We start from the raw sequence: 24204 nt of genomic DNA on the forward strand, positions 1-24204 counted from the left end.
AAATGGATTAAATCACATGTTGCTTTGCAATGTTTTTCTGCTCAACCTCGCCTGAAACCAAAAGCTGAAGAAGAAGTCCAGGGTCACTTGGTGAGAGACGAGTTTCACATGATTACTTTTCGAATCCTAATTTTGGTCTGAGAGTGAAGAAGGAAGTCGGCGAATGTCGTCTGAACCTTTCAGCCACGTCAGATAGATTTACATCAGCAGTGATGGATGTTTAATAATGAAGACAACAACTCCCATGATCCTGCACAGTTTATGTCTTTTATTATAGGCAGGTTGTGATCCTGGCAGACGAGAAAACACAATTCAGTGATGTTCAGTATCATGGAGGCTGGTACTGAATGAAGACCTGGAGCTGAAGAACAGCGGGGGTGATGAGGAGACTGATGGCAGGTGTGCAGGTACAACAATCAGCATTGAGGTTTGGCCAGGTTAGGTTACTGTTACTCGTTTTCGGTTAAATTGGCGTGATATCACACAAATCCCTCAAGTTATAGGCTGAAGCCAACGCTGTCACGGAGCAGACCTGCTGCACAGAGCGACAAAAAACAAATCAGATCAAGATTTAAAGCATCACTCTGTCAACGGTCTCTGTAGAAAATGCTTTCTAGGAATGTTGAGAAAATGTCCTTTTGTGATTTGTGTGAACTGATCCTTTAACACTACAGTCCTGCATTCAGCACCCAGACCACAGCTCTCTTTAAACAGAGCGGAGAAGCTGCAGATCCAGCAGAGAAAAGCTTTTATTAACTCGGCCTTTCTGTGTTAACGCATCTTGACCGGACGCCAGCTCTACTCCAGGTTTCTACTGTGTAGTTTATTCTCATCTTCTATTGAGCGACTGAAACGCTGCGGAGTTCACCGCTGCCTCGTCTGCCAGCTACTTAGACTGTGACCGTCAGATGCTTTGGCCTCCTCTGTGGTGATACTGAGGGGTTTTTCAGCTGCCTGTCCGGTCCGCAGACAAAGAACAGACACAGGACTTGTCTTTACCTCAGGACACCTCTCACAAACACCGAAAACGAGAAGTGCTGCTGAATCACTGCGAGTGTTCGAGCAGAGAGTCGACTGTGAGCTTTGGGGTGTTTCTTCCTCTTTAACGAGCTTCTCTGTGCCAGCAGTTGTGTCTGGTGTTGCTTTTTTCAGGAAGGATGGCATGCTGTATAATTAATGAGCTGGTGTTGAGTTCACAGCTGGGGGAAATAGTGCTGATCGCTCACCTTTAAGGACAAACACTTGCTAAAGGATACAGAAAGTGGAGCACTGTGGAGGGACTGTACATTAACACCAGTGTGCAGGACGGATACAAATCTTGGTTCAAGACTGAGAGTATCAGGAAAGCAGATGAACTTTTTTTTTTTTAGCAACGCTAATGACAAGGCTCCAGGGACGCTGATGTTAGTCTGGAGATCCACAACAGACACTAATGGTCTTGTATGATCTGTAGTTCGTGGTCTGTACATCTTAAGGAACCACAGGACGGCATCAGTCCTGCGGCAAGTTGTTGTGAACTTTTAAAGAGGAGCTATAGAAAGCATCCTGACTGGAAACATCACAGACTGACGTGGTTCATCACAGGACGGCTCTCCGCTCAATTATTGTAAATGACAATTATCAGCATTTTCATTTAACAGAAGACAATAAAACAAAAACTGTACAGGCTGTTTCATAAATAACAGTCTGCTCATGGTGGAGCAAAGTAACTTTCACACTCGCAGTAATTATTCTCACACCTCAGACTGATTGTGGAAACGATTTATTGAAGTTTAAACACCGAGCCCAGAGTACAGTACAACTGAAGTCGTCTGACGTTGCATAAGAAACAGTTTGAAATCTGAAAATAACATCTTCCATGTTCCAAAATAGACTTAATTAAATTAGACTTGATAATTACATTAACCGAGTGTAGAGAGGTCAGATGAACACAGTAAAGTTTTATAAAGACAGTCTGTGCGTGAAGACTGAAGAGCGTCTGAGCTGTAGCTACCAGAGGACAGAGGTAACGTCCTGTGTTCTGCTGGATGTGAGGGGGTTTACATCAACTGTTATTTTTATATTCAGGCCTCCTGCTCTAAAATACTCGATCCTGTGGGGTCCAGTAGCCTATATAATCACGTTATATAGGCTATATGCTTTTAAAACAATTAACATTAAAACTCCAGTCACATTTTAAAACATGTGCCGGGCCATGATGAAACAGTAAAACCTTTGGATGCTGTGTAAAACATAAATGAAACTGAATGTGATCATTTGCTACTCTTGCGCAGTAAACAGACAAAATACGTAATGCTTTACCTCATAAACTTTGTAAGTATCTGCTCATTCTGGATTCGATGGAAGCGACGTGTTTCAAACAAGTCGGGAAAGGAACAACAAAAGACTTGGAAAGTTGTGAACGCTTCAAAAAATACCCGTTTGTAACATTTCACAGGTAAACAGGTTCAACAGGTGACAGTATCATGATTAAAAGGCTCAGTTCACCACTCTGTCAAACACATGATCCTATGACAGATATTACTACATGGGCTCAGGAAATGCATCGTGTTTTTATTTACGTTCCACAGCGACCCGACTTTTTTGGACCAGGAGTTGTATAGTTCAGACTCCTGGTTAGTCTGAAACGAAGCCTCACACAGGAGGATGAATGACCTTGGTATTTCTAGAAAACCCTGAAGACAACCCAGTCGCCAGAATACATGTTGACAGTTAAAGCTGCTGCGAGTGATATATTGCTGCATTCCAGTTACATGGGAGACCACTCGCCCGAGTTGCGAAGTGGGAAATCTCGCAGCTGTCTCGCGACATTTCACGAGGCACGCCCCCTTTTGGTCGGAATATCCACTGTCCGACTCGGTGCTCCTGCGAGTACACCGAGTTGAGCGAGGATAGACAAACGAATCGTCAAACAAAGATGGCTGCGCCCATAATTGATGTATTTTCTTTGTATTTGTACCAAGTTGGTCATTTTAATGTCGATTTTAAATGCTCTTACACACTTGATTACATTGCTGCTTTAATCCGGTCACCAATTTATGCATCGCACGGTCTTGCTGTGCGTGCAATACAATGTAAAGTTTTGTTTTCGAGCTGGTTTGCTAAAGAGGCTAATGTAGCTAACAATAACAATAACAATGACTAGCCTGCTACTACCCTGATGGCGTCCATGTTTTTCCGACTCGTCGTGTGGCGAGACAAACGGGAACGCTATTTGTGCTACAAGCCAGGAAATGACGTCACGTTCTCGCGTAAGAGCAACTCGGGCGAGTGGTCTCCCATGTAACTGGAATGCAGCATAAGTCCTGGTATCCCTGCCTACTTTATCCAGAGAGAGAGAAACAACAACGTTTAAAGCCTCGTAAACGTTTCCGGGAACCACAAATATGTTGAAACTTTATATTTCTTTTGTTTCAATTTAACAGTTTTATCTTGTGGCAGCTCTATGCATGTGCTCTGGTTGGGTTTAGGTATAACAGCCTATTGTTTATGGTTACATTTTGGCTTCGTCGCCACAAACATGATTGGAAATTGTCCTGAGGTCTCCTTAAAAATATCCAGTGGTTTCACACTGAAAAATGAGGAAACGCAGTCTCAAACTGCAACTCCTGTCCCTCCACCTGCCGATATCAAAGTCAAGTGATAAACATCTAGTGTGAACAGGTGTGTACGAGCCTGTGACACGTACATATCTGAATGTATCAGTTGTTTGTAGGAAACGTTAACTGCCAACATTTCTTCCTGGCGACTGGGCAGCTGAAGAACATCACTGGTTGATCAAAGCTGAACAGTTCGACAGATCTTTGTCTCAATTTTTTTTTTTTCTCTTGAAGAAAATTAAAAAGTTAAAAATCAGATGCGACAGGTGACACATGGCCGTTCTCTTTTAGTGGCAGTTTGATCGGACTTACGAGCCTCCGTGCTCAGATGGTGAGAAGGTGAATCTACACCACGGTGGTGTAAAGCTTCACTCCGGGTTCAGTGTTGTCCTGAAGCAGCTGAACTGTAGATTTGATCGACAAACCTTGTAGGACTTTAAAACCAGTGTTCGTTGTGTGTTTCGATGATGAACTGTTGTTGCTGGAATGAATACATGACTGCCCCCTAGTGGCAGGAGCGCCTTTGAAACGCAGCACAAAACCCTGAGAAAGAATCTTAACTATTCGAAACTGAAGGTCAAAGCAAACAGTTATTATATTCTCCTCCCACGGTTGAATTTAAATCCAGGAAGCTGGTAGAGGCCGATCCAGCAGACTGAGCGAGCAGCAGCGTCCCGGTATCTTCATTCACATGTCGACAGGACAGAAGAGCTGGTAGATCCTGACACCAGTCAGCCACACTGAAGTCAATTTAAAGTCTTGTTTTATTTCCGTGGTGTCTCTTCATATCCGACACTAACTGTGCTTTGACCTGGAGGCCAGTTCCCTCTCCCACTCCACCTCCACCACTTTGTACAGCTCCATAGTGGCTTTGGCATCTTCCACAGAAGAGTGGCCCTTCTTCCCAGTCTGAGGAGACAAGAGAGGACGAGGTTGAGTTTCACTTTGACAATAAAAACATTCTCACAATCTTACGGGGACAAAGTGCAAATAGACTACTGCAGCGGTCTCTTCTCTCTTTGGGACATTTGCACGGTCGAATTCCTCGTACCTGGATGTCGCGGTTGAAGAGGGCCTTGGTGAGTCTCTTGAGCGAGGCACACTCGTGCACAGCGATGCCGGCCTTGGCGTTGAGCAGAGGGATTCGAGACGTGTCCCTGGTCAAGGCAGCGGGGTGAGAGTAACCGAGGACCTTGAAGTCGTTGTGGACAGCGTGGCCAATCACCACCCTCCCATTGAGCAGCCTCAGGATCTGCACACAGGGAAGATTTCAGCTGATGTTTCAAAAAGATTTACAGCATATTTCCACAGGATTATCAAGGTTTTCCTCAAATCTTTTCTCAGTTTTTGAGGATTCTGCCTTTGACTCTGTCTTATCTGACAATTTGCAATTTTGAAAAACCCATAAACTTAGTGTTTTTCCATAACTTGAAATTTTCAGAACATTGTGAAGCTTTGGTGCTACGTTCTTTATTTCACATTTCAGATATTTGACATATATATATATATATATGCCGATATTATCAGTCAATATTGGATTATCACAGATAAATCAGTTTATGTGCCAACATGATAACTTTTTTTTCCTTTTTACAGAACATATAGAAGAAAAAGATCCTCAGGGTTCATTCTGGACAATAAAGTTTATTGTTTAAATGTAAAATATCCTGTTTCCGTTCCATCTTTGTCACTAGAATTTGAAAATCACATTTAAGGGATCATTGCAAAAGATGTGTTGTCCTCGATACGGTTGGCCCTGAAAATCCAGTTGTAACAGGCATTCTTCACTGTTGTTTGTCACTTTATAGAGCAAACAAACAAATAACACATAATCAAACAACAAATTAATTTCTTATGAAAATAATTGTTAGTTGCGGCCCTAAAACTCATCAGCTTTAAACTCATCTCACACCGTTAAATTACAGTGGAAACAGAAGCCGACAGCAGCTACATGTCACTTTCTCTGCAGTGGAAAAGTCTTCAGAGGTGAGTTACATTAGTAGATTGAACACACTTGAATAATCATGTCCTCACCTCCTTCCTGGCCTCAAAGTACGGCATGGCGCCGACCAGGTCTCTGGGCCGTATGCCGCTCCATCGGGTGCGGTAGTCAGTGACGGGTACGGAGGGCTTGATGAACTTATCGTAAACCACGTCTCCGTCGTACGACACGACACTGCAGCGAGCGAGCTGGCTGATCCTCCCCTTTGGTCCCGTACCCACCATCTCGCAGTCGAAAGCCAGGTACTTTGAGGGGATCCCTTCCGACGTCTGCGGGGCAGCAGGTTTCTGGCTGCTTGACACTGAGGGGCCATGGGAGCTTCCTGTGTTCCCAGAGTCGGTGGAGGAAGACAGGCTGTGAGTGGATGTTGAAGGTTTGGAGCTACTGTGTGAAGCGCCGGCTGTGCTGCTGCTGCTCGGGTGATAACTTTTGTTGTGTGTGGAGACAGGAAGCGACTTTGTGGATGCTCCATTCAGGCTCGGAGGAGCGTGGTCAGGTCTGGACTGTCCCGTGTTGCTGTTGTATTTATTTTGGTCATCCAGGTAGCCCTGTCGCTGTAAATACAGCCTCTTCTTTTGAAACCACCTCTCTTTCCTCTTTTCATTTCCTGCTGGAGTTCCCTTCTGCGCAGCTTCATCAGAATACCTCAGGTTCAACATGAGGTCCGAGTCCGACATGGCTGTGGTCGCAGTCCAGCAGAGGTCAAAGGTGATGTTGCCTCCAGGTACCTTTACACAAAATCAAATGTGTAGATCTCTTTGTGTTGGCCTCCTCAACAGGTCTTCACCCTTTGTAGTCCAGTTTGTTTCAGCTGGCAGCAGTTTGAATGCAACATCCTGAAAGACAAACACAGCGTTATCAAACCCTGTCCAGATTTACACGACTTAATGAAGAGCTGCTGATTATTCAAGACGTTAAATCTCCACCCATCTTGCTGATCCATAAATCGGTTGGAGTAAGTCAAGAAGACAAAATTCTGATCCCAGCTCCATAAATGTGAATATTTTCTAGTTTGTGTTGGGTAACACATTACAAAGGTAACAATAAACAACAACTTTTTAAGAACCCATCCATAAGTTCTTCGTTGAGTCTCTGTGTGACTGAAATGAACCGTGAATGTCTCTTTGGGTTGTGGACAAAACGAGACATTCGAGGACGTCATCTTGAACTTTGGTCTTTAAATGGTGAAAAATGTTGAACAGTGTTTTCCAAACAACTTATCGAACAATGGAGAAAATAATCAACAATCAAACTAATCCTTAAGTTGCAGCCCTTCTTGAATGCATAACTTCTATATAACCCACTGTATATACACCAGAATTTTGAAGAGGGGCACATTTTCCTTAATTTTTACATCCACTTCAATGAGAATTTGGACTTTTTCTCTCTTATCAGATGTTTTTACCAGAATTTATTACGACTTAATAAAGTAATCTTAGTTTTATGTGACCTTGTGCGGTGCACAATTTTGGATTTTTGCTGATATGCAGATATTTCCCGACTTAATTTGGCGAATTGCCGATGCCAAACATGATATATGCACATTTTTTCCCCTCATAATTGCAGAACATTAAGTCTCTCCTGTATTGGAATCAACATATTCTTTTGCCTACATGTGTGTGTAAATATATATATATATATATATATATACACACACATATGTATGTATGTATTTGTGCTTTTTTTTCTCGCTTTCCTGTCTTGACTTCGACTAGTTTGGCTTGATAGTTATGCATCCTGTCATATTATCTTCCTGAGTGTCCTGCTTATGTTATGTCAAAGCACTTTATAACCTCTGTGCTCTACATATAAAGTAATTATTATTATCATTATTTCTCTTATCGGGATTGTGACTTGCAAAAGCAGAAACACAAATGATTTCTAAAATGTGCACATTCACTTGGCAAAATAAGGAAACTACTTTGTCACGTGGTGTGTAGAGAACATTCAAAGTGTCATATCAGCAAAGTGTTTGTTTCAGGCCGGTGACACAGATATAATCGTGGATCCCCGCATTCAGATCCTTCACATGAATAAAACTACACCATGAAAATGTTCAAGTATAAAAAGTAAAGTAGTCATGTTGCAGTAAAATGTTCCTCGTCAGTGTTTCCCTGTTATATCTGACGTTACTGCTGCATTAATGTGTCGTGCATGTGTAACGTTACTGTGCACATGTTTAAAGTTCAGCTCATTTTAGCTGCTTTATAAACTGTTGCCTGGTTTCACCTTCAGCACATCATCACAAACATGAACATGGACACTGGAGATGAAGGTTTCCACTGAACAGGAAGTGGATGGAAAACACAACCTAAAGAGTAACTAGTCACTAACACTGTCAGACACATGTAATGGAGTAAAATGTACAACATGTACCACTGAGGTGTGGTGGAGGAGAAGTATGAAGTTGCATTAAATGGAAATACTTGAGTAAAGTACTCTGAATTTGTACTTTAATACAGTGCTAGAGTAACTGTACTTGATTACATTCCACCACTGTGTACAGCTGTGTACAATCTACTGATAAAACCACGTACAGACAATTAAAATGCAGCTAATTTGTTTAAAATGTGTTTAAAACAGACCCTCCTCTCACTTTAACGTTAGCTAACGCTGTTGACGTTACAGCCATTGAGCGTTAGCATGCTAACGCTAGCTGTATTGTGCTAGTTCCGTGGTTGGCGATCGATGGAAACGATTGTTTCTTGACGGAAAATTCGGCTAAGCGTATTTGTGAACTCGCGCAGGTTGATATCGATAAATTCCCTATTGTGAAAATGTCTAAAAAAATAACTTTATGAGTGTAAATCCAGACCTGCTGCTCGCTGCGGACCGCACGCGCCTTCCTGCCCACGACAAACATCAATATCCGGGTCATGCTACCTTCGGGCACAGACAGAAATCTGGAAAAATGGAGATTTTACTGTACTACCACGCATTATATGTGTGATCATTTTGACTTGATTCCGTGGTTGATAACTAACTATATCAGTAGCGTCTATTGATGACTATCACAATAAATAAATAAACCTGACATGCTCAATAATTGAGTAATAACCACAATAAAACATAATTTGCGGATATTCTACCACATATTCACTCGCAGTAGCCGAAAGTAGCGACGTAACTTACGACTGGATCAATACAAATATTCACAAAACAGCCATCGATGGTAATTTATCTTTATTTCATCATTTTAATCACTTGATTCAACGTAATGTATTGTAATTGTTGAATTTACGAGATGCACCTGAACGCAGCAGCAGTCTACATGTGAAAGTTGCAGCTAGCTAGCTGCAGGCTAAACATTACCAGCATTTGTGAAATGCTAAGCACGAGTTTGGCGTAATAAATGCCGATTTTAACGACTTTGCGAGTCGCTGGCCGTCCGTAGACACAATTCGGCTAAACTAGAAACGGTAACACAGCGCTAACAAGCCAATCTATGTTAGCATTAGCTCGTACTCCAGTCCCATGTCAGTGAAGCTGCCTGCAGCACAAGATGTGGAGATGTTTACATGGAGCCTCGCAGCAGAGGAGCAGAGACAGCTGGCGAGGAGACTCACCACCTTCCTGTCTCAGCACAGCCACCTGTCCGACTCCTATATCATTGTGCGTATTAACAACAAAGTCCTTTCCTTTCCAGTTTTCACCTCAGCCACTGTATTTTGTTGTTTACATTAGGCTAGCATGGCAGCTTAAAGGGCAACTCCACTCATTTCACACATTAAAGTGTGTTTACAGGTACTATGTATTATGTAATAGATAAAAACAATAGAGTAAAAAGCTTTTTGTGGCTCCAGAGGAAGCTGCATGTAATCTGATTAAAATGCCTCCAGTGATGTCACTCTGGCTAAATTGCATTGTGGGTAATGTAGGCGCTAGATTTTTTCAAAAGCAGTCCACTGGTCAAGCATTGCACTCCTATAACACTGTTGGGCTCATTATGGGTGGTTTAAAAACTCTTTCTTCATTCCACGCATTCTTCTTCCTTTTCAAAACCTGGCAACTACATTACCCACAATGCAACTTAGCCACAGAGTGACATCACTGGAGGCAAGTTATCAGATTGCATGCAGCTTCCTCTGGTTGCATTACTACTCCTCAGGATATGTTCACACACTGTAATGTTTAAAACTGATGGAGTTACCCTTTAAGTTTCCATGACAACAAAGCCCTATTACATACATGATTACATACATTTGTATCTGAGGTTTTGCACAACAATCATGCACATTTGTAAAACTGGCATCAAACAAACTCATGTATATCCTTCAGTTGAGAATCATTGTATGGAAACAGCTGTCTGTGTTTAGAAAAACTATTTAATTAGTTCTTTATACAAAATTGGATACTCATCCCCTCTTCTTGTAGTTTCTCTAATAACAGTCTCACTGTTTGTTATTCATCTGCAGGAGTTCTTCACTGAAGATCTCTGGCACACTTTACCCAACAGCTGGCAGCCGGTGCTGCAGGACCTGTCATATCCACAGATCGCAGACCTGCTACTAGATGCTAAACATGCAGACAGAAGGTACCAATCAGGCCCTTCACTCAGTAAAAAACAAAAACCCACATCAATAGTAAGTCAGGAAAACTTGATGGAAACAGTGAAGAGTTACCACGAATATTAGTTCATACTGGGTCAAAAACTGCGTAAAGCACGATGATGTAATCTTCTCTAACAGCCTGATTATTTCTGGCAATGTAAATGTTGTGTAGTAGTAATAATTTGTGGTTCCAGATACCCTTCGGTGTGGCCTCTGTCGCTGTTGGCGTTTCGTGCCACAGCTCACGCCCTGGCGTTTCCCAGAGAGTGCAGGCGGGAGCGAGGCAGCGCATCCGGCTCGGTGAAGCCCGAGGAGTTCCTGGAGAACCAAAGTCAGAGCTCACTGCTCGGACACATATTCAGGAAACACGTCAAACCCAAGAAACAGCACGAGATCCGCGAGCTGGGCACGGTACGGGATCGCTTATCTGCTACAATCACTGCTTTTTAAGTTAGATTTAAGAATTTAACAACTTGTTTTTTGTTAACAGTGTTTCTTTTTTTTATATATTTCAGCTGGTGAAAAGACTTTGTGACCAGACTGACTGCAGCAGAGTGGTGGACGTGGGCTCCGGACAGGTATCAGTCCAAGCTATTAGCTATTAAAATAACAAAATTTGTATCTTTTGACAGTTGTAAAGGAGAGTATGTGTTAGAAAAGAGCACACATGGAGTAACTTCCACCTCTCTGCTCTGCTCAGGGTCATCTGACTCGTTTCCTGTCCTTCGGGCTCGGACTGTCCGTCACCGCAATCGAGGCTGACCGCACCCTGGTTGCTATGGCGTCCAAGTTTGACGGACAGTTAGTTTGGGCCTTAGAGAAGGAGAAGCAGAAAAAGGTTGGTCATTACACACTATGAGTGCACGGACAGATGTTGGTACCATAACGTCTGACCTGTGTGTTAATATTTATAGTTTTAACTCCTATCTTGTGACAGAGAACCAGATATATGTGGTATATTTCTTTAAATTAACAAGTTTGTGCTCATTCTCATATATTATATTAAATATAACTATTATATGTCCAAGAGTAGAACTGATCTGTGATTGATTTTTGTCCACTAGAAGCAGTTGAAACAAGCTGAAACAATCTTTTAGCAGTCGTGTTTGTTTCTACCTGAGAAATGTCCAATAATTACTCTACTTTTAGCTTTGCTTTGGTCTCCACCACCTCCTGAGAAACATATGAGACTCTTCAATTGATGCATGTCACGCTTTCTCTGGCAGCTTGTCTCAAACTGTGCAGGTAGTGTACAGGGTTCGTCAGAGCGTCGTCCACTATGAGAGCATTGAAATGGTGAAGCTGTAGGTGGTAAAATCAAAACAACACACTGAAAGAGGCTAAAACAGAGATGATAGCCAGGTGATAAATATTTGAAGGTTCGTCAATGCAGCCACTTTTCTACCAATCAAACTACCAAAACCAAAATTAATAAACATCTTTCTTCTTCCTAGAACTGCTCCTCTCTGGTCCCGGTATCACACTCATCTCCACGCCATGTGGCCGGTTGGGTAAACCCCAAAGCATCATGGGAGGCCTTCATCGAGCAGCTGTGGACCGCAGATTGGGTCAACGAGGATCCTCCGACTCCATCCGGACCCAGCAAAAAGAGACTGCGGGGCTCTGAGTATCAGGGGCACTGTCATGTGGTCCAGACGTCATCGCACGACTCTGATTCAACATCACAACACCAGTTGAGTAAGAATGAGTCTGAGGAGGAGTCATCTGCTGAAAACTGCTGCTCGTGTGTCCGTCCTGAAGAAAGCAGCCAGCGAGACTATCCAGACTTCGTCCTGACGGGCCTCCACGCCTGCGGTGACCTCAGCGCCACCCTCCTCCGCCACTTCGTCAACTGCCCGCACGTCCGCGGCATCACCTCTGTGGCGTGCTGCTACATGAAAATCACAACCAGAGAGAACCCGACCCCGCCTGGACTGGTGGAATGTCCCGCTCCGCCGACGCCAGGCCAGGAATCGCCTCCCTCAGAGTTCGGCTACCCCATGAGCTCCTGGGTTCGGGGGCTGCCGGGACATCGGCTGTCCTACAAGGCACGGGAGGCGGCGTGTCACGCTATCGAGGACTACATACGGAGGCTTCGAGAGGAGAGCGAGCTGCTGAGGACTCACTGTTACAGGGCGACGCTGGAGTCCTTCATCAGGGATACGAGACCGGATCTACGCAGGGCAGGAATCCAGACCATAAAGAAAGCACACTTATTACCGTTCACAGAGTGAGTGATCACTGCAGCCTCCAGGCATTTAAGCCTTAATTTAATCAAACACTGGTAAAGTTTTGGAACTGGAGGACTTAACGATGTTTAAACATAGCAAACTGGAAATTAAAAATAATTGCGTCTCTCTCTTACTGTCCTCCTCTTGTCCCCTCTCAGGTACGCTCGTCTCGGTCTGCCTCGGGTCGGCCTGCCTCCCGGGTTGCCTCTGGACCCGGAGCGGGTGGAGGCCATGTTGCGGCAGCAGGGCAGGGTGGTGGTGTACTTCAGCCTGTCCCTGCTGCTGGCTCCTGTGGTGGAGACGCTGGTGCTGCTGGACAGGATGATCTACCTGCAGGAGAACGGTGAGCTGCTGGACACAAACTGTATTAAATCTGCCTTTACACTCACTGTACTGAAGCCTCGTCTCTCTGCAGGTGTGGACAGTCAGCTCGTCCCTCTATTCGACCCGAACTTTTCACCGAGGAACTTTGTGCTGGCGGCTCTGAAGGCTCGTGGATGAGAAGAAAAAGTCCAACTATGTTTGTGACTCTTTGGGGGAAAAGTTTACAAAAAGTCTGGTTCTTGTTTTTACAGCACAAGGAACCAAACGTCTTATAGTTCCCTAAGTTTTAGTGTCTGTTTTTAGGGATTCAACCAATGAACGCGTTTTTTTGCTGGACGTCCTTTGACACATTTTTACCAGGTGGAAAACACGTCTCTCCTGCAGTTGAACCTGTAACAACATGGACGCTCAGCCCTGCTTCAATAAAATGTACAGCGAATCCATTCAGCAGCTTTTAAAACGTCCAACATCAGGTTTTTTTTGACATTTTGCACTCAGTGTCTTCATGATAGCACAGACGCAGCATGTGTTTGGCTTCTGTTTTAATGGCATTGTCTTGTTTCTGTGACACATATAACAAACATACAGCATGTGTTTGTGTTTTTTTATGTTTTTTATTTCATTAAATCTTTTTTAAGTCGTTTTCTGTTGTTTTGAGCTTTACTGTATCTGTAACTCAGAGCAAATAAACACAACCTGTGCTTTTTCATTTTAGTTGCAGAAGCTTGGCAAAGTATTTTGTTGTGAAACTGAGACTGATGGAGAATATGGTCGGAGGCAAAACTGCTGAATGCAAAGATTATTTCTTATTCTTCTTAGTGTCTTGAGTTGATATCCCAGATTATAAAAGTTGCAATAACTTTATTTATTTCATCAACTAGGGGGCAGCAGAGCTCCACAACAAGCTCCCAGACACAAACTGTGTTGTGATGCACCACTACCAACAAGCATGAGGCCTAGTGTCTGGAGGAGGCCCTTAAATTATGATCAATCAACCAAAATAAACAATATTAGCAATTAGTAATGTGTTTTATATTATTATTATCGAGTTCTCTTGATTTTTAAGTGGAAAAAGTAACAAGAAAACGTTCTTAGATAAACATAACGGAGCAAGAAGTATAAATCAGGATAGAAATACTGAACTTGAGTACAGTACTTAAATATACTCAACTCTCCACAGTGGACATATGACATGTTTTATAAAGTTGATGATTTGTTCAGTGTGAAAGCAAACCTTTGCATATTTAAACCTTCAGTAGATACAGAAACATCAGGCCTCCGTCTATAAGAGTAACAAATTAAATAGTGGAGTAAATATTGTGACTCTAATGTCTCTAATGTGTAATGTGAGCAGGGTAGTTTGCAGTGATGAACCCACAGAGGATTATAAACCAACTCCTCAGTGTTTGGTATTACAGAAGTTATATTTCATTAGGAGGACACCCTTTTGTCTCCATCTAAAGTAATAAAGGAAAAACGATGCATTTTTCAGCTGATCCAAGATGTTTTAAAGAGTTTATTTAGATTAAGAAGGAGGAGAATTTTCTCAGCACTTAAAGGAACACTTCAGATTTTTTATTTAAAAGTTATCTGTCTCAGAGTACTGCTGAGTAATGCGAGGTATCTTCTTCAAGGTATCTGCACTCAACATCACAGTTACAGGCAAACACTGCTGGAGGGTTGGACACAAGGTGGTGTGGTGATAAAAAATGCAGCCAAGTCTTCAGATAAGTTTATCTTTAATATTCAGAGAGAAATTAGTCACATTTGAAGTGTACAGATTGGAATCAGAGCCGTAAATTAAAATCACAGGGTATGGAAATGTAACTTCAGCTCGAGGCTGTGACATTCAGCGCGCCTGAAACTGCCCGTCTTTCATTTGGCCACATTTGATCACCACAGGTGTGTAGCCTTGGAAGAAGCCGGTGCTGCACACGGTCAGCTCGGTCACCATGGCAACAAACTCCTCAAAGCTCACACTGCCGTCCATGTCCATGTCCAGGTCAGACATGATCGCTTCCACCCGCTGAGGGTCCCTGCTGGCCTGGAAGGGAAACATAAAGGAGTTAAGAACTAATCATTTCTGTTTTCCACATCTTGAGTCAGATCAGAGATTTGAACTCTCAGACTGATCACAGGTGCAGCACCTGCAGGTAATGGCTCAGCTCTCCTCGCAGCAGGTTCTTCAGCTCCTTTCTGTTCAGCTTGAACTTGTCGCCCTCGTTTGAGGAATAGTATTGAAACACATCGACGATGGTGTCCATGGCTGTCTCCAGTTTGCTCATTTTGGTTTTATGTGATGAGTCTCTGACGGAGTGAAAAAGACTAGCAGAGAAAGATTAGATCAGATCTTAATATTAGTGATAATCTGAGACAAATAAATGAAAGAATTCAATGGAAAAGACTGGAAACTCTGTAAAAATGTTGTTGTATGAGCGGCCGTGCAAGCCATAATTTATTCTGAGTCACTCACATACAATCATCCTGCCCTCATATGCACACGTTTTAACCCACAAATATATGTAAACAGTGGTGGAGGATTATTTAAGTATAATCAGAAAAAAGTATTAAAGTACTTAATACAATATATATGACTCCATCATTGATGTTAAACAGGAGTTTGCTGCCGCAGTATGTTGAGGTGAAGCTGCAACTAAGGATTTTTTTTACTGTGCTGATTATTTATTAATCGATTGCTCATTAAGTTTGTACAAATTCTGAAAACATGGAGAAATATTAACAACATTCAAATTATTCAAATAATTCAAGGGTTAGTCAATCGACTAATTGTTCTGACTGTACATGTATAAACTGTTGGGTAGTTTAATTTCAAAACGTCATATGATATCATATCAAGATCAGTATATGTTAACTAAAGCTGTCAGATAAATATAGTAAAAGTAAAAAGTACAATATTTTCCTCTGAAATATGTGCAATCACATTTCTAATTGAAATAGATTAAATGACAGATTAATTCAAATGTCATTAACAGGTTAATTTGATGGGAAATCTACATTCTGCTGTATTGTAGGTTTATTTAACTGCAACCCAAAAAATCTCATATTATTAACTTAGTTTTTAATTTGCTGCAGCTCCAGATTTTTACCTCTGAATGATCTACTCACCTCTCCGAAGCTGTTGAGGAAGATCAGTGGATCAGACGATGAGTCTCACCTTCAGCTCATCACATTTATAGAGCGGCTGTCAGATATCATCAGGCCACTCCTCCACATCTGTACACATGAGTGTCTGATTTCAAAGTCTGATAAATGCAGTTTTTCTGGAGGACATGAGGCTGTTTCATAAGATCATCCTAAAGTTTTATGTAATGTGATGAGTTCTTCTTAAAGGAACAACACAACAACAGGGTGCGAGCTAAGACCTTTAGCTCAGCAGCTACAGTTAAGATTTCTGCTGACAAAAGGGGAAAGTTATCCTGCCATATGCCAAGATTTTTGCATGAAGAGATATATTTAAAGAGTTATATGTATTCTTCACACTGACACCAGAACCCAGAGCCCAGATTCAGGGCCTCAAAACTAATATGCTGATTCACTGTCTTACCGAGAGTTAAATGAGAAAGCAATAATCACCCACGAGATATAATGTGCTAATCAATGAGCTTTAGAGATACTTTGGACAGAGCCAGGTTCGCTTTCACCTCCTCTTTTCCAGTCTTCATGCTAAGCTAAGCTAACTGTCTCCTGGCTGCTGAATCCATATTTAACAGACAGACATGAGAGTGTATGAATCCTCTCATCTGACTCTCTGTAATGTCGAACTATTTTTTGCTTTAGCTGATGTTGTGGAGGTTTTTTGGAAATTCCCAAACTTCCACTCCACTGAACTGCCACAAGCTAATGAACATACAGCTGATGATTCTGGAGGAGGAGGAGGCTCTTCTCTGCTGGAGACTTTAAACATCATAGTTTCTGATGACTTTCTTGATCAGATATTAAATCAATACAACAGCAAACATCCAGGAAATAAAAAAAAATGTCAGGACCAAACGGGGCCAGGCCAACCAAATATCGTTAGCCTTTCCCAAACGAGATAGAGGGACGAACAACAGGCTGATAACTAAACTCACAACTACTCTCTGAAGTGTGTCCTTTCATTGTCTGGAGGCGTTTTCTCCATCAGAAGCCATACGACGTAGATATGTTGGGTTTTAGTGTGTTTCTCCATGCATCGCCCATAAACTTCAACACTGCTGACACCACAGTCTAGCACCAAAGCAAGACTGAGTGACGTTACGACCCTTCCTTCTTTGTGACGTTCCTTGACCCGTAGTAAAACAGTGCACATCATTTTCAGACTGAACGTGCCCCTGATGTGAACGTGGTCATGGGGAATGGTGGGAAAACAGGTTACTGGGAGATGTGAGGGAGTGGAAGTATCTGAAATGATGCTAAAGTTCACATATGGCAGGTAAAACAAAGCAGACACGAGAATGTGCAACCAAGAGTTGGCAGGTGTTGTGACATTTAGTCACGGCAGGTAAAAAAGTGAAATTACACGTCTGATAGTGTCGTTTAGCACTTTTCCCTTCTCCATGTACTTTCATCCTTGAGATTGTGTTTAACAGAAACCACTCGAAGTTAAATGTGCAGATTACTTCCTGATTTTCATGCGTTCAGCTTGTAATTCTCACCTCATGTGTCCTCAGATGGCTGATGGCACAGAAAGATGATCAACAGCATCTAATCTACCTGTTCCATCTGAGGTGACAGAGCGACATGGCGTGAGGCGGTGGAGACGAGATAGTGTTTAAATCTGTTAAAACACATAGTTGACTATAATCTGATTTCTACTGGAATCACTCATTTTGACTCAAGTGTTTTCACTTTTACTTGCAACCTGAAATTACAGCACTTGTAGCTGTAACATGGATGTGTTCATGATTTGATTCATGTTAATTCATATTTGTCGTCATTTGGTTCAGTTGGAGGTCAAAGCGTAGAACGCATCGGTGATAGGTGACATGCAGCGAAGGGCCGCAGGTCGGACTCGAACCCTGGACCGCTGCAGCGAGGACACAGCCTCTGTACGTCGGATGCATGCTCCACCTTTTAACCCAAACCACGATGATTTCCTAAACCTAACCATAAATTTTCTTCCTTAAACCAAACCAGACTGCGAGCATACAACAGATGCTGGTACCCTGCAGTGGTCATATCACTTTTTAGCACGTTGATATATGTCAATGATCTATTAAGTTGTCTGGGTATTACAGTGCGTAAAGTGTTTATTCGCCACCAAACAGCCAGATTAGTTTACTGTACATCACCTGCAAGCTTGAGGTTGCTGTCACTTGACCAGAAACACGTGCAGTTTTTGGGTGATTGCTAAAACAACGGACGCTGTTGGTCGTCTTTGGGGAAGACTTTTTAACATGCCAGGTTGACTGCATGTTTAGCAGCTTTGTGTTTGTTAATATAGTCATTTTAATTTAGTTTTGATCTGATTTAAAACCCTGAAAATGTAATGCACATTTCAACAGCTTATTCAGCTTTTGAGTAGTACTTCAAGAGCCTATTAACATTTATTTCACGGTGTTGTCTTTGATTTTAGACACAAAATCCTTGTATGTGCTTCATTTTTGTGTGCAGGTCACAACCCAGGTTCCTCTTTGGTCCATCCAGGTGCCTTTTTACTGTTGAGGAAAATGTTCGGGGTTTTTTCTGATTATTTAGACAATCTGGAGTCACACAGTTTTAGTTGCATATCTCGCTTCTGGTTCATAACTCACATGCTCATCTGTCACTGTGATCTGAATCTGACATATTTGTGTTCAGACAGCAGACCGATCTGTCTCCATCATCTCAGGGTAGACAATCAGACATCACCCACAATCTGACGTCCATCACAATAATGTCATTATTATCAAGCCACTTGATAACTTTTGTACAAATATTACATCAAGAGGCACATTCTACAGACAAAGTCATAATTTACAGGATCATTTCTTGCAAAAATCAGGTACCAATTAAACATCTGCCGGTCCTGGTACTTCATTGTAGATACAGTAACAAAGTTCATGTGTTTGTACTGCACGTCCTCGTACCTACGCAACAGAATAGTTAATTTACGTATGACTCCCAGAATACCAGCGCTACTTGGTAAGGTTTAGGAAAGGATCATGGTTTGAGTTTAAAGTACATTAGTTACATTATGTTAAGTTAAAATAAGTCAATACTGACTTCTCTTCAGTGAAAGACCTGTGTTGGACCCATCCATCACACCAACCCTCCTTCCCTCCCCACTTGGCTTGTTGGGAGCCATTGCTGCAACACTGCATCAGAAGCCATACGACGTAGATATGTTGGGTTTTAGTGTGTTTCTCCATGCATCGCCCATAAACTTCAACACTGCTGACACCACAGTCTAGCACCAAAGCAAGACTGAGTGACGTTACGACCCTTCCTTCTTTGTGACGTTCCTTGACCCGTAGTAAAACAGTGCACATCATTTTCAGACTGAACGTGCCCCTGATGTGAACGTGGTCATGGGGAATGGTGGGAAAACAGGTTACTGGGAGATGTGAGGGAGTGGAAGTATCTGAAATGATGCTAAAGTTCACATATGGCAGGTAAAACAAAGCAGACACGAGAATGTGCAACCAAGAGTTGGCAGGTGTTGTGACATTTAGTCACGGCAGGTAAAAAAGTGAAATTACACGTCTGATAGTGTCGTTTAGCACTTTTCCCTTCTCCATGTACTTTCATCCTTGAGATTGTGTTTAACAGAAACCACTCGAAGTTAAATGTGCAGATTACTTCCTGATTTTCATGCGTTCAGCTTGTAATTCTCACCTCATGTGTCCTCAGATGGCTGATGGCACAGAAAGATGATCAACAGCATCTAATCTACCTGTTCCATCTGAGGTGACAGAGCGACATGGCGTGAGGCGGTGGAGACGAGATAGTGTTTAAATCTGTTAAAACACATAGTTGACTATAATCTGATTTCTACTGGAATCACTCATTTTGACTCAAGTGTTTTCACTTTTACTTGCAACCTGAAATTACAGCACTTGTAGCTGTAACATGGATGTGTTCATGATTTGATTCATGTTAATTCATATTTGTCGTCATTTGGTTCAGTTGGAGGTCAAAGCGTAGAACGCATCGGTGATAGGTGACATGCAGCGAAGGGCCGCAGGTCGGACTCGAACCCTGGACCGCTGCAGCGAGGACACAGCCTCTGTACGTCGGATGCATGCTCCACCTTTTAACCCAAACCACGATGATTTCCTAAACCTAACCATAAATTTTCTTCCTTAAACCAAACCAGACTGCGAGCATACAACAGATGCTGGTACCCTGCAGTGGTCATATCACTTTTTAGCACGTTGATATATGTCAATGATCTATTAAGTTGTCTGGGTATTACAGTGCGTAAAGTGTTTATTCGCCACCAAACAGCCAGATTAGTTTACTGTACATCACCTGCAAGCTTGAGGTTGCTGTCACTTGACCAGAAACACGTGCAGTTTTTGGGTGATTGCTAAAACAACGGACGCTGTTGGTCGTCTTTGGGGAAGACTTTTTAACATGCCAGGTTGACTGCATGTTTAGCAGCTTTGTGTTTGTTAATATAGTCATTTTAATTTAGTTTTGATCTGATTTAAAACCCTGAAAATGTAATGCACATTTCAACAGCTTATTCAGCTTTTGAGTAGTACTTCAAGAGCCTATTAACATTTATTTCACGGTGTTGTCTTTGATTTTAGACACAAAATCCTTGTATGTGCTTCATTTTTGTGTGCAGGTCACAACCCAGGTTCCTCTTTGGTCCATCCAGGTGCCTTTTTACTGTTGAGGAAAATGTTCGGGGTTTTTTCTGATTATTTAGACAATCTGGAGTCACACAGTTTTAGTTGCATATCTCGCTTCTGGTTCATAACTCACATGCTCATCTGTCACTGTGATCTGAATCTGACATATTTGTGTTCAGACAGCAGACCGATCTGTCTCCATCATCTCAGGGTAGACAATCAGACATCACCCACAATCTGACGTCCATCACAATAATGTCATTATTATCAAGCCACTTGATAACTTTTGTACAAATATTACATCAAGAGGCACATTCTACAGACAAAGTCATAATTTACAGGATCATTTCTTGCAAAAATCAGGTACCAATTAAACATCTGCCGGTCCTGGTACTTCATTGTAGATACAGTAACAAAGTTCATGTGTTTGTACTGCACGTCCTCGTACCTACGCAACAGAATAGTTAATTTACGTATGACTCCCAGAATACCAGCGCTACTTGGTAAGGTTTAGGAAAGGATCATGGTTTGAGTTTAAAGTACATTAGTTACATTATGTTAAGTTAAAATAAGTCAATACTGACTTCTCTTCAGTGAAAGACCTGTGTTGGACCCATCCATCACACCAACCCTCCTTCCCTCCCCACTTGGCTTGTTGGGAGCCATTGCTGCAACACTGCATCAGAAGCCATACGACGTAGATATGTTGGGTTTTAGTGTGTTTCTCCATGCATCGCCCATAAACTTCAACACTGCTGACACCACAGTCTAGCACCAAAGCAAGACTGAGTGACGTTACGACCCTTCCTTCTTTGTGACGTTCCTTGACCCGTAGTAAAACAGTGCACATCATTTTCAGACTGAACGTGCCCCTGATGTGAACGTGGTCATGGGGAATGGTGGGAAAACAGGTTACTGGGAGATGTGAGGGAGTGGAAGTATCTGAAATGATGCTAAAGTTCACATATGGCAGGTAAAACAAAGCAGACACGAGAATGTGCAACCAAGAGTTGGCAGGTGTTGTGACATTTAGTCACGGCAGGTAAAAAAGTGAAATTACACGTCTGATAGTGTCGTTTAGCACTTTTCCCTTCTCCATGTACTTTCATCCTTGAGATTGTGTTTAACAGAAACCACTCGAAGTTAAATGTGCAGATTACTTCCTGATTTTCATGCGTTCAGCTTGTAATTCTCACCTCATGTGTCCTCAGATGGCTGATGGCACAGAAAGATGATCAACAGCATCTAATCTACCTGTTCCATCTGAGGTGACAGAGCGACATGGCGTGAGGCGGTGGAGACGAGATAGTGTTTAAATCTGTTAAAACACATAGTTGACTATAATCTGATTTCTACTGGAATCACTCATTTTGACTGTTGTGTTTTCACTTTTACTTGCAACCTGAAATTACAGCACTTGTAGCTGTAACATGGATGTGTTCATGATTTGATTCATGTTAATTCATATTTGTCGTCATTTGGTGCTGTTGGAGGTCAAAGCGTAGAAAGCATTGGTGATAGGTGACGGGATGAAATGCAGCGAAGGGCCGCAGGTCGGACTCGAACCCTGGACCGCTGCAGCGAGGACACAGCCTCTGTACATCGGACGCATGCTCCACCTTTTAACCCAAACCACGATGATTTCCTAAACCTAACCATAAATTTTCTTCCTTAAACCAAACCAGACTGCGAGCATACAACAGATGCCGGTACCCTGCAGTGGTCAAATCACTTTTTAGCACGTTGATATATGTCAATGATCTATTAAGTTGTTTGGGTATAACAGTGCATAAAGTGTTTATTCGCCACCAAACAGCCAGATTAGTTTACTGTACATCACCTGCAAGCTTGAGGTTGCTGTCACTTGACCAGAAACACGTGCAGTTTTTGGGTGATTGCTAAAACAACGGACGCTGTTGGTCGTCTTTGGGGAAGACTTTTTGACATGCCAGGTTGACTGCATGTTTAGCAGCTTTGTGTTTGTTAATATAGTCATTTTAATTTAGTTTTGATCTGATTTAAACCCTGAAAATGTAATGCACATTTCACCGCTTATTCAGCTTTTGAGTAGTACTTCAAGAGCCTATTAACATTTATTTCATGGTGTTGTCTTTGATTTTAGACACAAAATCCTTGTATGTGCTTCATTTTTGTGTGCAGGTCACAACCCTGGTTCCTCTTTGGTCCATCCAGGTGCCTTTTTACTGTTGAGGAAAATGTTCGGGGTTTTTTCTGATTATTTAGACAATCTGGAGTCACACAGTTTTAGTTGCATATCTCGCTTCTGGTTCATAACTCACATGCTCATCTGTCACTGTGATCTGAATCTGACATATTTGTGTTCAGACAGCAGGCCGATCTGTCTCCATCATCTCAGGGTAGACAATCAGACATCACCCACAATCTGACGTCCATCACAATAATGTCATTATTATCAAGCCACTTGATAACTTTTGTACAAATATTACATTAAGAGGCACATTCTACAGACAAAGTCATAATTTACAGGATCATTTCTTGGAAAAATCAGGTACCAATTAAACATCTGCCGGTCCTGGTACTTCATTGTAGATACAGTAACAAAGTTCATGTGTTTGTACTGCACGTCCTCGTACCTACGCAACAGAATAGTTCATTTACTTATGACTCCCAGAATACCAGCGCTACTTGGTAAGGTTTAGGAAAGGATCATGGTTTGAGTTTAAAGTACATTAGTTACATTATGTTAAGTTAAAATAAGTCAATGTTGACTTCTCTTTGGTGAAAGTCCTGTGTTGGACCCATCCATCACGCCAACCTCCTCCCTGTGTGGAAACTGTCACTCTTTATGGCACATCACCTGACTTCCTCCTGTGCACCCGTCATAATTACTACGGCCACTAGAGGTTGCTACTCAAAAATATATGTGAATACGGGTCGTTAATGAGCTGCAATCAATGTGGCTGTGTCATCGGGGTTTATTATAATAATATTGTAATATAAAGGCTAAATCCTACCTGGTTTTATATAAAATAATATATGTTACACAACAGACAAGCGTAGACTGGGTATTCAACAAACTAAGAAACAGCCGAAAAAAACACAAAATGGCTCCATACAGGCTGTTCAGCATAATCCAAGTCTCCAGAAGCCCCAAGACCCCAAATAGACTTGAAAAAGATGTTATTTATGCTTTTTTAAAGTGGAAATCCACACTGTACCTGCAAAGCTAAAAGCGTTAGCAAGTAGGCTACGCCATCTGAAGTGGGTGCACGAGCTCAACCACTTGACCCGGCTTGTTGGGAGCCATTGCTGCAATGCTGTTTTACTGTGAAGCTCCAGAAATGTTTCGTGGACTTGGAAACTTCACCTGATGATTTTGATTTTATGCAAATCATTTTAAGGCACTCTGAGAGGACAACCTTCGCCCAAAGTGGTTTAAGCCACCGAGGACAGAGAACTGGAGAGTTGTTTTGGAAAAACACAACATGTCAACACTTTATTCTTCTTGTGTTGAAATTCTTCCCATCCATCGGGTTTATTGTGCCAGCTTTTGTGCAACAACCCCCAGGTTACACAGAAACGCACAATCACAACCAGATGTCGTCTTACACAGCTTGAATTTCTCAGAATCCAGCTGCTGCTCTGGGACCAGTTTGGCTCTCATTTTGTGTTGAGCATCTTATTGATATGTGGCCTTACCAGTGGCTCCAAATCAGCGCTTTGTTTGTAGAAACT

General features: G+C 42.2%; 3 protein-coding genes across 3 annotated transcripts; 1 reads left to right on the top strand and 2 right to left on the bottom strand.

Annotated features, from left to right (window-relative positions):
* Positions 1–1746: 1746 nt before the first annotated feature.
* Positions 1747–8464, bottom strand: isg20l2 (interferon stimulated exonuclease gene 20-like 2). Its single transcript, XM_073485960.1, has 4 exons — positions 8417–8464; positions 5634–6437; positions 4651–4851; positions 1747–4508 (listed from the first exon to the last, which is right to left on the bottom strand). The coding sequence occupies exons 2-4, from the start codon at positions 6276–6278 to the stop codon at positions 4395–4397; spliced, it is 960 nt and encodes a 319-aa protein (XP_073342061.1). The 5' UTR covers positions 6279–6437; positions 8417–8464; the 3' UTR covers positions 1747–4394.
* Positions 8465–8865: 401 nt separating this feature from the next.
* Positions 8866–13423, top strand: mettl25b (methyltransferase like 25B). Its single transcript, XM_073485460.1, has 8 exons — positions 8866–9213; positions 10017–10135; positions 10346–10562; positions 10667–10729; positions 10852–10989; positions 11606–12381; positions 12541–12725; positions 12798–13423. The coding sequence occupies exons 1-8, from the start codon at positions 9076–9078 to the stop codon at positions 12881–12883; spliced, it is 1722 nt and encodes a 573-aa protein (XP_073341561.1). The 5' UTR covers positions 8866–9075; the 3' UTR covers positions 12884–13423.
* A 1132-nt stretch (positions 13424–14555) lies between these two features.
* Positions 14556–14991, bottom strand: s100a1 (S100 calcium binding protein A1). Its single transcript, XM_073484696.1, has 2 exons — positions 14854–14991; positions 14556–14750 (listed from the first exon to the last, which is right to left on the bottom strand). Exons 1-2 carry the CDS (start codon positions 14989–14991, stop codon positions 14556–14558), a joined length of 333 nt encoding a protein of 110 aa, XP_073340797.1.
* Between the last annotated feature and the right edge of the window lie 9213 nt (positions 14992–24204).

The sequence above is a fragment of the Pagrus major genome, chromosome 17, assembly GCF_040436345.1.
Source record: "Pagrus major chromosome 17, Pma_NU_1.0".
Taxonomy (NCBI): Eukaryota; Metazoa; Chordata; class Actinopteri; order Spariformes; family Sparidae; genus Pagrus; species Pagrus major.

Bases quoted from the DNA above. Each gene is read 5' to 3' on its own strand.
- s100a1 (XM_073484696.1), bottom strand. From the start codon at position 14,991: ATGAGCAAACTGGAGACAGCCATGGACACCATCGTCGATGTGTTTCAA. The intron at 14,751-14,853 runs GTGCTGCACCTG...TTTCCCTTCCAG, and splicing joins AGCTGAGCCATTACCTGCAG to GCCAGCAGGGACCCTCAGCG.
- mettl25b (XM_073485460.1), top strand. From the start codon at position 9,076: ATGTCAGTGAAGCTGCCTGCAGCACAAGATGTGGAGATGTTTACATGG. The intron at 10,136-10,345 runs GTACCAATCAGG...TTGTGGTTCCAG, and splicing joins GCTAAACATGCAGACAGAAG to ATACCCTTCGGTGTGGCCTC. The intron at 10,990-11,605 runs GTTGGTCATTAC...TCTTCTTCCTAG, and splicing joins AGAAGGAGAAGCAGAAAAAG to AACTGCTCCTCTCTGGTCCC.
- isg20l2 (XM_073485960.1), bottom strand. From the start codon at position 6,278: ATGTCGGACTCGGACCTCATGTTGAACCTGAGGTATTCTGATGAAGCT. The intron at 4,852-5,633 runs GTGAGGACATGA...CCCTGTGTGCAG, and splicing joins ACTTTGAGGCCAGGAAGGAG to ATCCTGAGGCTGCTCAATGG. The intron at 4,509-4,650 runs GTACGAGGAATT...TTGTCTCCTCAG, and splicing joins TCTTCAACCGCGACATCCAG to ACTGGGAAGAAGGGCCACTC.